This window comes from Rhodamnia argentea, chromosome 10 (genome assembly GCF_020921035.1).
Source record: "Rhodamnia argentea isolate NSW1041297 chromosome 10, ASM2092103v1, whole genome shotgun sequence".
NCBI lineage: Eukaryota > Viridiplantae > Streptophyta > Magnoliopsida > Myrtales > Myrtaceae > Rhodamnia > Rhodamnia argentea.
In genome coordinates, this window is record NC_063159.1 from 16,989,777 (window position 1) to 17,002,688 (window position 12,912).

Here is a 12,912-nt window from a genome sequence, read left to right on the forward strand (position 1 = left end):
ATGCGATGCTCGTGCATGGGCTTTACCTGGTTACTGATTTTTCATGGTCACTCTAGCAATTATTTAAAAAATAAGTACTTTCTCATACTTCATAAGTAAATGATGATACGTTGATGGTTACATCATACTTTTCGGGGAAAGTACTTGAACATGGCTAAGATAATCGAATTTTCGAATTGAACTGTAATTATTTTTTGATATTGAACCTTCTTCATCTTGTCTCTCTCAATTTTGATGACTATGGTGAACATGTAATTGCCATTACACTTGCGCAAAATGAGTGATACAGCCAAGCAGCTGGGCAATGATACAGCAAAAGCATTCTACTCAAATCCTAGTCACCATCACTCACTCACTTACATGAGATGTGGTTTTAGTGGCACGTGCATAGCGCAAACACAAGTTTAAAAACCCCATGACAAGCTATCGCCTCAATTTCTCAAAAAGAACGTCGAAAAAACAGAGTGGGTGAAAGGTTTCATCTCATCTTATTTCTTCTTTGTCACCTATCGGTATGTCTTGCACGCAGAGTGCAAAAGGACCCTCGTGATGTATCCCACCCCATGTTCATGCAAGCCCTACTTTTGCTTTAGAACCCTGCTGAAAACATGTGCCTTGAGGACTTCAGTTGTTCCAAAAACGAGGAAACGATTCAAGTGGTCCCTAAACTTCGGTTCGATGCGCAATGACGTTCAATGTGTTATCTAAACTTTGGTAATTTTGGTCCAATGTACAATGTCGTTTATGAATTTTTGTTCAACGTTCAGAGTGATCTCGCCCGATTTTTTTAAACATTTGAATATAATTTGAGGACTATATTGAACACTTTTCAATAGTTCAAGGATTGGACCACATTGAACAAATTATAAATCGGGAGACGACATTGCACATTGGACCAAAGTCGGAGCAATTCTCGCTATTATTCCCGAATGCAACTCGGTACGTAATTACTGTGCGAATGGGAATGGACCATGCTTGGTGGGCAACCATCCTCGGGAGAATCCATCCGGCCCTTCCTCTTTGAAGAAAGCAACAAGCAAGAACAACCCAAAAGAAACCTCCAAACGCCCCCCCTCCCCTCGCCTCCCTCCTCCTCTCCTCTCACCTCAGTAAATGCTCCCAACTCACAGCTTGGGACATGTCTAGCCACGCAAACAAACTCATTACTGCCCATCTCACGTCGTACATCCTTTTTCATGTCGTCACAAGTGCTCGTGCAAGAAATAGAAAACGATACAAAAGAAGTGTCATTGTCATATCTAAAAGGAGATTCACCAACCCACGTGCGAGAGAGAGAGGGAGAGAGGCGGAACATTTTCTCTTTTCTGTTTGGTATGATCGATTCGGGCGTAAAAGAAAGGAGGGATGAAGTAATGAAAGATAGACTGCACGAGGGGGTTGGGACAGCATCCATCCACGTCCATTACCATCCCAATTAAAGCATGAAAATACAAAGAGAGATGAAAATGAAACCCATCACCATCACGCCCCTCCTTCTCTTTGAGCCAATTAGAAAAGTCTAGCAGAGCCCCACGTGCAATGGCCAGGTGCTACATTGCCTCGTACATGTTTTGGGACATCAATTCTCCGTTCTTTTGACCAGGTAAATGCGGACATATTCATAGCTGATAAATGGGTGCAATGTTCCTAGTTGGCTTTGGTCACCATTCCCCTTTTAGATATCCATTGAGCCTACGTTTGTTTCTCGAAAATTAGATAATTTGAAAATTATTTTACTAAAAATGATCGCATACAACCACTTGAAATAATTAATCAATGAAAAATAGTTTCATTACTAATGACAATTTGTATCTAAACATTTGAATAGACGGTGAAAATATTTTTTCGTTCATTCATTTTTGTAAGCAATATAAGTTAAGGGTGATCGGCGCCCGGTCCGGTCCGGCCCGGTCCCACCCCATAACCGGGAATCGCTTCCCTATATTAGGGATCGGGAGTCGGACCGATCGGTCTCGGAACCTCACCGGAAGACCATCTGACCTCTCGGGCGATCTAATTATTCCATCGGTCGCATTTTTGTTGTTGTTGTGATTAGTCGTTAAACTTTCTTGTTAACGACATATTTATCGAACCACTTTTCGTTAATTTCATCATGTTGTCACTAAACATGAAAGTCATAATAAGCATTTTAAAAATTTACGTTTACATTTAAAAATAAATAAAAAAAGTAGATATATACATATATATTTTATTCGGTGTGGTCCGAGCAGTCCGATCCCCCCTCGGAACTCGAAAACGAACCGACCATAACATGTTTCAACCGGAACCGGAAACTGGACAGAAGCCCACGAAAATCCATCCAGGCCATTTGGTTTGGTCCGGTCCGGGTGATTCCCGATTTGAGCAGTCCATTATACTCGGCTCTAATAGAAGCGATCATTTTTTGAAAATTATTTCTAAATCACTCAATTTTCGTGAAAACAAATAGAGCCTTAGTGCATCTTTAATTGCTTTGTTTCCGCAATATGTGCTAGGGCACGTAGGGATGATCGGCGAAAAGTGGATGGATGGCAAGATCGGCTCTTAGTTTTTGGAATCAGAAATCGATCGTGTTGTTCCTGAAAATGGCCGAAACTTTTCTTTTCCTTGTTTCGTTTTATGATATGTACAATATGCACATGCTGCATATGAATACGAGTATTTCTACTGGAGGATAATATGTCAAACTTATTCAATTTCAACAATTTTTTTAGAGTGAAATAACTTATGTATGGTTAGGGATAAGTCTGGTTCAAAACCGATTTGGTTCCAATTTCAACCTTTAGCGGCTTTGCAAGTTCCAGGTTTCCGAATAGAACTAGCCAATTCAAGATGTAGAAGCTGGAACCGAACCAATCAAGACCAATTTCCTAATTTTTAGTGGAAATCGGATCGATCGCTTTTTGTAAAATGTTTTAAAATCACTCATTTTCCGTGAGACAAACGGAGTCTTAGTACAACTTTAATTTCTCCGTTATGGCAATATGTGTTGTGGCACATAGGGGTGATCGGCCGTAGGTGGATAAATGTCAAGATCAGTTCTCATTTTTTGGAACTAGAAATCGACCATGTTGGTCTTGAAACTGGCCAAGGCTGCTTCTTTTTTCTCGTTTCATTTTATGATATGTACCATATGCACGTGTCGTATACGAATACAAGTATTTCTACTCACGGATAATATGTCAAACATGTTTGATTTCAACAAATGTTTTGTTTAAAAAAACAGAGTAAAATAACTTATTTAGGGTTTGAGATAAACCGGTTCAAAATTAGTTCTGTTCTAATCCCCACCATCAACGCCCTTGCAGGTTTTAGATTTCCTAATAGAACCAGCCGGTTCAGGATGTAGAAGCCGAAACGAACCAATGAAGGCCAGTTTCTAATTGTTGGAATCGGAAATCAGACCGATCTCCATATCGACCGGCTGGTTGGTCACCCCTAGTAGCACCCCGTATTTCGCAGCATGAATTGCAGAGTTGTTGCGAGTTGCGACATCTCGAGAAACTGCCTTGGTACTGCATTTACCTTCACGTGTTGGGTGAGCCATGACAACGATCGAACAACCCATTGGGCCAGTCCATCACACAAATGGGCCTGAATGAAGCCCATTACCTCACCGGCCCACACGTCCCTCGCCGTCGCCGCTTCTGCGGTTTCTCTCGTCGCCTCGCCGTCGCCCGTCGTTGAGTCGCTCGTGCGGTAGCAGAGCGCCTTTGGCGTCGAGGCTCCTGAACCGAGTCCGCACCGTCTCTGCTCGTCTGAAGGATCGGCAGACGCTATCGCAATCCATCACTGCGTGCACTTCTTCAAGGCTCCTCTCCGACGTCGCTTCTCGGCCTCTTCCTTGGACCGCGACCGGCGATTCTCCTCCTGCTTCCGCCTCGCCAGGTCCTCGATCCTCCGGAAGCTCCGGGAAGTTCGAGCATAATGCGAACAGTTCGTCCGTTCGCTCGTCTCTGAAGGATCCCGAGCTGGTCAAGTTCTCCGCCATCGCCGATACATGGTCAGTTCGTTGATTGTTTAATTCATATCTTTCGTACATGGTCAGTTCGTTGGTTGAATTCAATTCGCTTGAGGCAAAACCTCAACGAAATTGCAGTCGATAGACATCGAGGATGCAAAACTCGCTTTTATAGCGTGGCTTCCATCTGATACACTGAACTCTGTTCTTCTTCTGTCAATGACTCTTTTTTATGAGAATGAAAAGGTTTGTGCCTGCTAACCATATTTTGTAGATTTGTCAGGCTTTTCTTGATTTTGAAAGGATACATCCTCTGCCAGGCCTAACCTCACGAAAATTTTCTAAGTATATATGACCAAAGAGGTGTAGGTTCTTTTAATTCTTGAAAATGTGTGACATTGTTGATTCCACCTTCTATCTAATTGGCTGATTTTGTCATGTTACTATGTGAATAGTTGTTTTTGGTAGTGGAGACAAGGAGTTCATATTTAACCATCCTGAAGTTTGTTCAGTACTTCCATGTATCAAAATATCTCTGCCATTGGATTCTGGTAGCTGGACTTTGAGGTAGCTTCCATCACATTAATATCAATAATATGGACACAAGTGATTAGTGGCGGTGATGTAGCAGTGGGAATGCAGCACCATAGATTGAAGCTTGATGAAATGTCCTTTTTGACAAATATGCTGGTCTGCAACCTCAAGACTGCTGGTTTTGCTATATGAGCAATATGAGGACTTGACTTGGCCTGTTCCAATGACGAGGCTTGTTTTGTGCGGTGTTAGTTTTTTTAGTGCAGATGGTTTGAGTCATAAAAAATGCGAGAGGCAGCAATACTTACTCTAAAATAAAGCTTTTATTTGCCAATGATAGCATAATTTTCCTATCTGAACAGACCTGCTTCTCTACATTTTCCACAATTGATGGCAAAGATGGCGTCCTACGAGCCTTTACAGACAAAGCATGCTTGATGATGCACATAGTTACCGCTTGTCATGCAAGCGGCTGGTTAATTATGTTGTACTGTATACCAAACTGTTGGTGATGTGGTGGCTGGTGTGAACTATGCATTGAGATTCATTTCATTGCTGTGCGAGCATGAAAGGTGTTTGAACAGCCATACTGTTGTAATTCATGTTTAGAGATTGGTCAGCAGAGAGGATGATGTAATCATTTTCTTGAGATAACACATTTTGTTTTGCTTTCAATTCCAAGTATATTGCAATTTGAGTTCAGTCCATATTTTCAGATATTATTTACCATCTTCAATGGTTCAAGAGCAGAGGGGTTATCAGCTAATACTTGTTGTTTTTGCCTCTTCAGCCGTTGGCCAGGATGTGTGCTTCAGTGACAGGTGTGGAGGCTGTGGATAGAAACATCAAGATTGCCCGTATTCATGCTGTGTGCTCATTTCTCTTATGCAATGAATAATTTTCTTGCAATTGCTTGTGAAAGTTCCAAAGCATGAGTCACTAAGATGATCGACTTCTGTGGTTGATATAGTAAGATCAGCATAGATTTACAGAATTTGGAAGATTCTCTTGAAGCTGTAAAATATTTTTATCTATGTACACGCATCGAATTCATCTGATTCTCAAGTGGAATATCGAAAGAATAAACCTAAATTTGCCATTATGATCACAATTTACTGTTGAAGATTCAGATTGAAGCATAAGTCTCAAGATTCTGAATAACACATGGCAAGCTAGACGCCTTGAAATATTTTTTAAGAAGCCACCGTTCACTGATTCATTCTTGAAGGTTCAGATTGAAGCATACGGTCTGAATATTCCAAATGAAACATAATGCAAGCTCGATGCGTGGGAATAGTCTCTATATCCATGTGTTATATCAGATATTGCGAATGTTCCGGCAGATTGTGTAATTGAGGGCAAGCTCGTTCTTGTTTGCATATCATTGTTTTCTGTTGGCTGAAATTGTTTGCATATAATTGTTGTTTGCTGTGAAGCCTGCGATTCTTGATTAGAACGATGCTGCCTATCCTTTTAGGAGGGTTTTCCTGATTGACATTTGAATCGATGGGTAAGATAATCCTGTAACATTGTTTGTGTTGGCCTATATAAGTATTGCTCATTACTGATTTTTTTACTGATGATTATTTGGACTTGATTGATCGAAGTGTAATTGCTTGGTTGGATGAAGCAATTTTTGCTCATGATCATGATCAATTTTCAAGTCTTATCTGGATGCTTGTAACATTCTTTGTCAGCTCAGGATTTGAATCCAGTGACTTCAGCGATTGAATACGGTTGTACAACAGCTGGTATGCTTATCTAACAAATGGATCAGGCATTTCGCTCTTGTAGTAATTGATGTCCATAGCAAATGTCTATTCATGTTTTAGTTGGATTATGTCGTCCCTCTGACGGGAGAACCCCATTTTTCTGTCAAGTTTTTGACTTGTCCACTTCTTGATGAGAGTCCCCTCACGTTTATTGTTATTGTCCACGCAAAGACCAAAATATTCTAGTATTTGATCTAAGAAAGCCTAGCTGGAACTTTCAGAGGACAACATCACGACTGGTGATTATATTGCCATCAATCCTAAATGTACCACACAAACACTTGCAAGTCCCGTGGTTAGCAAAATTTTGATATTGTGATGCATGAAATTCTCTTTCGTTCTCTTTTTGGTTCAGGTTCTTGTGTTTTTCATTGTTATCCTATCTTGCAGCTTAAGGTCTTTGGATTACTGTCCTTGGTGTTCAGTATTGATCTAGCATGATTATATATCTTTTCAAATAAGAGCTTGATTTACATGTGGAGTACATGATTCCAGAACTCCAAAAGCCATAGCACAGAGAACACTGGGCTAAATGTGAGTATAATGGTAGAAGTGATATAGCTTTAATAAGGTACTCTGGCAGAGACTGAGGCTTACTTTTTGCGATGTTTCCGGGTAGGTGTGGTTTTGAGTCTTTGGCTCACATGCAGTTGTATCACAACGACATGATAGCCTGCTCACTTCTCATGTAACAGGGGTGCAAGGTGGTTTAGCAAGAAAATAAATTAAAAGGAAAGGTGTTAAGAGTCATGGTATGGCGCGTATATATTCTTGTAGGAGGTGGTTAGCCGCAAGTGGCGTACTATGTGGATGTAGATTTCTGGCGAATATGGGGCTTAACTTTTTGGTGGTGGTTATGAAGTTGTAGCCTAGTTCAGCCATTCAAGAGTTCTAAACGTATATTCTATTTTCTTTACAAAGGGAGAGAACAGAAAAAAGGATAATGGTAGAGAAAGATATGTATTCATACTATTCCGTCAGTCAAAACACATGAAAGTTTTGAAAGTTATTGTGATCCGGTCATCCGATCTATAGAAAAGCTTGTTGAAGAACGACAGAAAGTTTGACGCAGGGAGCTCTTTGGAGGTACGTATTCTCTGCCCACATCACACACTAATTCCTTTTGGAAGTCTCTTTCTCTAATGTTTTAGTTTCAATCTTCTAAAATTCTTTGGCAAGACAGATTTGCTTCATTACTACGTCGTTGTTCTAGTGTTCTTCTTACCAATCATTGGATGAATTTTCTGGCTACATCAGCACTATCCTATCTTACTTGCTATGCGTGCTAAATGGACATCTTTTATTATGGATGCAATGTAATGAAGGGCGTTTCATGCAGGTGCGCTTTTTGATTGTCTAAAGGTAATAGGGCATGTAGTAGATGCTGCCGAGTTTCGTAAGTTACTCTCAGGATTGACTATTTCCAGGAGAGCTATAGTGCTTGCGCGACGACTATTAATCATTCTATGAAAGCTTATGCAACTGCTATTGTTGCTGTTGAGCACCTCCTCCTTTGGGTATGTTTCTTTTCCTTTCTCCCTAGTTTTCAGGAGTATTCTCTTCTAGATACGATGGTGGTTGGTTAGTCGACGAAATTACTGGGACATCTGAGAATGATTTAGCTTGGATACGTGACTTGGTCGGTCAGATCTAACATTGAACAAGGCAGGGCATCTTTGCATTTTAATGTCACAGCTTCGGATGCCAGCGGTCAAGTTTCCCTACCCCTGAAGAACTAGAGTTGATCCTACAACGTTCTTCTATCAATGTAAGCCGCGATTGCATCCTTTTCGACTGTTTCGTGTATTCAACATGCTTTGGTTTTTCCTTTTAATGTGATCAACTTACTTTTGCCTAATCACGGTCGTCCTTCCTTGGATTCATCCCGGTCAAAGAGATGGCTGCATTTGTGTCCAACCCCTTGACAGGAAGATGGTCTCTTGCTGATGATATTATTCGTATGTGAAATTTATTGCTTTTGGAACAAAAAAAAAAAAAAAAAAAGCCAGTGAATGAATATATTCATGAGAAAAATCTGATGCGGAACGCAACGGTTGTCATATTGGTATTTTGTGTAATACATGAAAGTTGATAATACATATATGACGTAATAATGGGGATTTTTCCTTTTTTGGGGGACTGAAAATGGGACTCCCATAGTAGGGGGTGCCAAATGGACCCGTGGGCCCGGAACCGGCCCGGAACCGGCCCGTTGACCGGCCCGGAACCGGCCCGTTGACCGGGCCCACGGTTCCAACCCGGAACCGGAACCGGCCCTCAAGGGCCGGTTCCGGTTAAATCAGAATTGTTGGAACCGGCCCGGAACCGCCGGTTCGGGCCGGTTCCAACCCGGTTTAAAAAAAAAAAAAAAAAAAAAAGAGGAGTAGGTTTGATAAAAAGAGTAATTGGGCTTTGGAACCGGCGGTTCAACCGGAACCGGAACCGGCCCGAACCGGCGGTTCCAAACCCGGAACCGAACCGGCTCTTCAAGGGCCGGTTCGGTTCCACCTTTTTGGAACCGGAACCGCCGGTTCCTGAACCGGAACCGGCGGTTCCGTTGAACCGGCCCCCTCTATCCCATAGTGATGTGCCCCATCCCCATCGCATCGAGAAATTATTCAGTGGTTAGTAACCACCACCTCATCAGCTTACTTGGCATGCATGGGCCACTCAAAATGAGACACGTGTTCATGACGTGGACAGACCAAAAAATAGAAATCGAAATAAAAGACTTTCTTTTCTCTCTCCTGCAGACTTAAAAAGCAGCGACAATAAATGCTCACATTGAAACTCCCGCTTCAAACTCTCTCTCTCTCTCTCTGTCTCTCTCCTCTTCTCAATTTTCACCGGCTTCCCATTTGTCTGAATATTTGACAAAAGCGCGCTCCATCTCCCTCCCGCTTCCGTCGCCCTCCTCATCTCCTTTCCTCTCTTCGTCTCCCCCGTCACCGCCTCAATCTGCTCCCTCAGCTCCTTGCCGCTCCTCCTCCTCTCCGCCTCCGAGCACCTCATGACCTCGCCTCCCTCGAGCAGCGTCGCGTTGGACAAATGCTCAGCTCAGCCGCCATCGAACCCCCAACCATCGGTACCTCGTTGCTCAGCGCCTCCAGCACCGAATTCTGCTCGCAATGCGTCAGGAACGCCGCCGCTGTCTCGTCCGCTAGTGTCTCCGCCTGCAGTCACCTTTCCACGGGCAGCCCCTTCCCTACGATCCTTCGCTCAAACCCCTCAAGCAGCCACGCCCCCCGTGTCAGTCGAAAGTGAGAAAGGTCTTTCTTTGTTCTCCTTATGCTCAAAGCAACATGCCGGTTCATCTCCACCATTTTGACTTTGGTGCCTCCAGAAATTCCCATCTATGAGCAATTGGTTGATTTGCAAGAATATATTGGGTTGGTGCTGTGAGCAATTGGTTGCCGCAACTCCATGCTCTTGGCTTGGCTCACAACATGTCCTTTATCTGAATTTTGTGGACACTTGCTCCAAAAAATTAGGACGTTTTGAAAAAGGTTTAGCGGGAGTGGGCATTGTTCTACTTTAGACGGGATCATGCATGCTCACGGTTGATCTGTTCTGATTCTTATTAGTTTATTTCAGGTGGAAGATCGTGCAAAAGAACTTAGCCAAGGCAATGGAACATGAAGATGGAGTAGAGGGAGCAGTAAAGGCTCTATACAATTACTTTCCACTCGGAAGCCTCAATTTGGATTTGTAGTCGTTGTCTGCTCATTCAATGCACCCCCATTCAAGTCGACTATCGTTCAATGATGTTTTGGTCGCTCATGATTGTCCACCGTTAACCTGTGTGACAATGTCTGTAATCTCATGCAAGTTGCAAAATTGTTGTTTTCCTAACTATTGGTAATGCAAATTTTGTAAATCTTTATGATTCCATGTCTGTATCAATTCACTTTATTGGATGGGATAAGAAATCATACTTAGACACTAAAAGTCACTTATCATTCATATAGAATTCCAATTGACCATGTGGCTTCAAGTTTATAAAACCATTTTGCTAGTTTCTTTCTTTTGCTTCTATAATGCACATCCAGAACTTACAAGAATTGACTTAGAAGAGATCAACTCCAGATTTGGATACTATGACATCTTTAAAAGTAGGAGAGTGCATGTATTTTGCAATAAACCTACTCTATCAGACAATGGGCACGTTTATGGTGCTATGGGATGATAAGAACACATCAAATATGGTAAATGGTTCTTTGCATTGATAAATCAATGTAAAATTATAAAAAATTAAGTGGGTGTGACCCGGAATGAAGTGATGGCAAATCGCAAATGGAAAATCGACTCAAACATTACTACTGTTCGATACTCGCTACCCTCCTCTGATAGGAGAGATTGAAATAAAAAATGAAATTGTGGAGAAATTATCGTCACAATCCTCTCCGTTTCTCAATTTTTCGGTGGAAACTCGAGAGGAAAAAAAATTGAGCTTTACAAATTTGGGAACAGTGTGCAAGGACACAATAATGCACAAAACATTTCAAGAACTCACGAATCTCAATACTGGGCATTCAAGACCCTTCTTTTTCCAGGAAATCTCCCTCTTCAATCACGAAAGAACCCGAACTCCCATGAAACAGATGAATTTGAACCAACCACAAGCATGTTGCCCTCCCTCCCACCTCCTCAACATGGAAAACCTCGGCTTCTCCCTCCCTCCGCCTCGTCGACCTTCCCTTCCGGCCCTCCGACCATGGTCTTCCACACCCCCCTCCCGCGCGCCCCCGCGCCCCCCCCCCACCAACACACACACAAGCCCCCCCACTCTAAGAACACCGAGGCCCTCCCCTACCCCTTCGTCGTCCGCCTCCTCCATACCTCCACCTCTCTCCAAGCCCTTCGGCGACCTCCTCCTTGGCCTTGTCGCCGGCGGCCGGAAGCCATCATGCGTTATCGCAGACATCTTTTTTGGTTGGACCGCCACCGTCTGCCGTGAGCTCGGCATCTTCCACGTTGTCTTCAGCAGCGCGAACAGATTTGGCCCCGCCTGCCTCTACTCCGTTTGACGTGAGCCCGAGGGTGGTGAGGTCGCGAGCCTGTGACCGCACTAGAGTCCAGTGGCCGCGACTTCATATGGGTGGTGAGGCCGCCGGTAGGTAACGATATAACCTCGAGTTCGGGGGCGTGGCTGCTTGAGGGGTTTGAGCAAAGGATCGTAGGGAAGGGGCTGCTCGTGGAAAGGTGACTGCAGGCGGAGACACTAGCGGACGAGACAGCGGCGGCGTTCCTGGCGCATTGAGAGCAGAAATCGGTGCTGGAGGCGCTGAGCAACGGGGTACCGATGGTTGGGGGTTCGATGGCGGCTGAGCTGAGCATTTGTCCAACGCGACGCTGCTCGAGGGAGGCGAGGTCATGGGGTGCTCGGAGGCGGAGAGGGGGAGGAGCGGCAAGGAGCTGAGGTAGCAGATTGAGGCGGTGACGGGGGAGACGAAGAGAGGAAAGGAGATGAGGAGGGCGACGGAAGCGAGAGGGAGAGGGAGATGGAGATGATACAGAGCGCGCTTTTGTCAAATATTCAAACAAATGGGAAGCCGGTGAAAATTGAGAAGAGGAGAGAGAGAGAGAGAGAGAGAGTTTGAAGCGGGAGTTTCAATGTGAGCATTTATTGTCGCTGCTTTTTAAGTCTGCAGGAGAGAGAAAAGCAAGTCTTTTATTTCGATTTCTTATTTTTGGGTCTGTCCACGTCATGAACACGTGTTTCATTTTGAGTGGAGTATGCATGCCAAGTAGGCTGATGAGCTGGTGGTTACTAACCACCGAATAATTTCTCCCATCGCTAACATTTTCATCTGATCCCAGAAGATAAACGTTTGCGTTTCTCGAGACGCATGGTTGTGTTCTACACGTCTGTCACCGGCCCACCCGCCGCGCCGCGAATACCAATCCATGCCTACTCGCGCTCTGAATGGCGATGGTTTCGGATTCGACCGCGTGTCACTTGTATAAGAGCGAGTGGCGCCTCACGCGACGTCTGCTGAGGAGTTTTCCTTCCGTCTAGGACCTACGAGTCCCTGTGGGTCCCCCCCATCCTCGGCTGTAGCTTTTCGGGGAGGATGATGTTGCCCAATCCGAGCCCCCCACACTGTATATTACATGGAGTTTGCGAAATCCTCTCTGTACTCATGTGTCCCGTCTCACTTCTTTCAAAGGTGGAGATTCGAATCTTCATCTCTCTTTCTAAATGAAAAGAGTGATCGATAATTTCCCAGAATGATTAAGTATTAGATTAATTAACACATTTACGCTAAGTCAATCATACGCAATATTCGACTAGAAAAAAAAATCATTGTCCAAATGCATTAGGCCATTCGATTGTACTTTTTTTTTCTTCTTGAAAAACGTTTACTGATTGCCAAACTACAAAGCATAATTATACTTCAAATTTTATGAGAATATTAAACATAGAATTAGATTGAAATTAATGTGTTCTTGAAGACTTTAGATTGAAAGCAATGTGTTCTCGAAACAAAAAATTAAAGTCAATTGATTTAGAGTTCGCCTTTTCTACGGGCCTTTAACTTGAAAGTCTCTTATGCCTATCCGCGTATATTGTTTTATTTCTGCATTATCCTCGCTTATAATTGGTTAATCTTTGTCAATCACATTGGGGAAAAAAAAAAGTAT

At 43.4% G+C, this 12,912-nt stretch overlaps 1 protein-coding gene and 1 pseudogene across 1 annotated transcript; both read left to right on the plus strand.

Annotated features, from left to right (window-relative positions):
* Positions 1-276: 276 nt before the first annotated feature.
* On the plus strand, positions 277-4,774 carry LOC125312723. The gene is made up of 3 exons (XM_048271842.1): positions 277-383; positions 3,605-3,974; positions 4,517-4,774. Exons 1-3 carry the CDS (start codon positions 277-279, stop codon positions 4,685-4,687), a joined length of 648 nt encoding a protein of 215 aa, XP_048127799.1. The 3' UTR covers positions 4,688-4,774.
* Positions 4,775-5,267: 493 nt separating this feature from the next.
* Positions 5,268-8,283, plus strand: LOC115729658 (annotated as a pseudogene).
* The last annotated feature ends 4,629 nt before the right edge of the window (positions 8,284-12,912 follow it).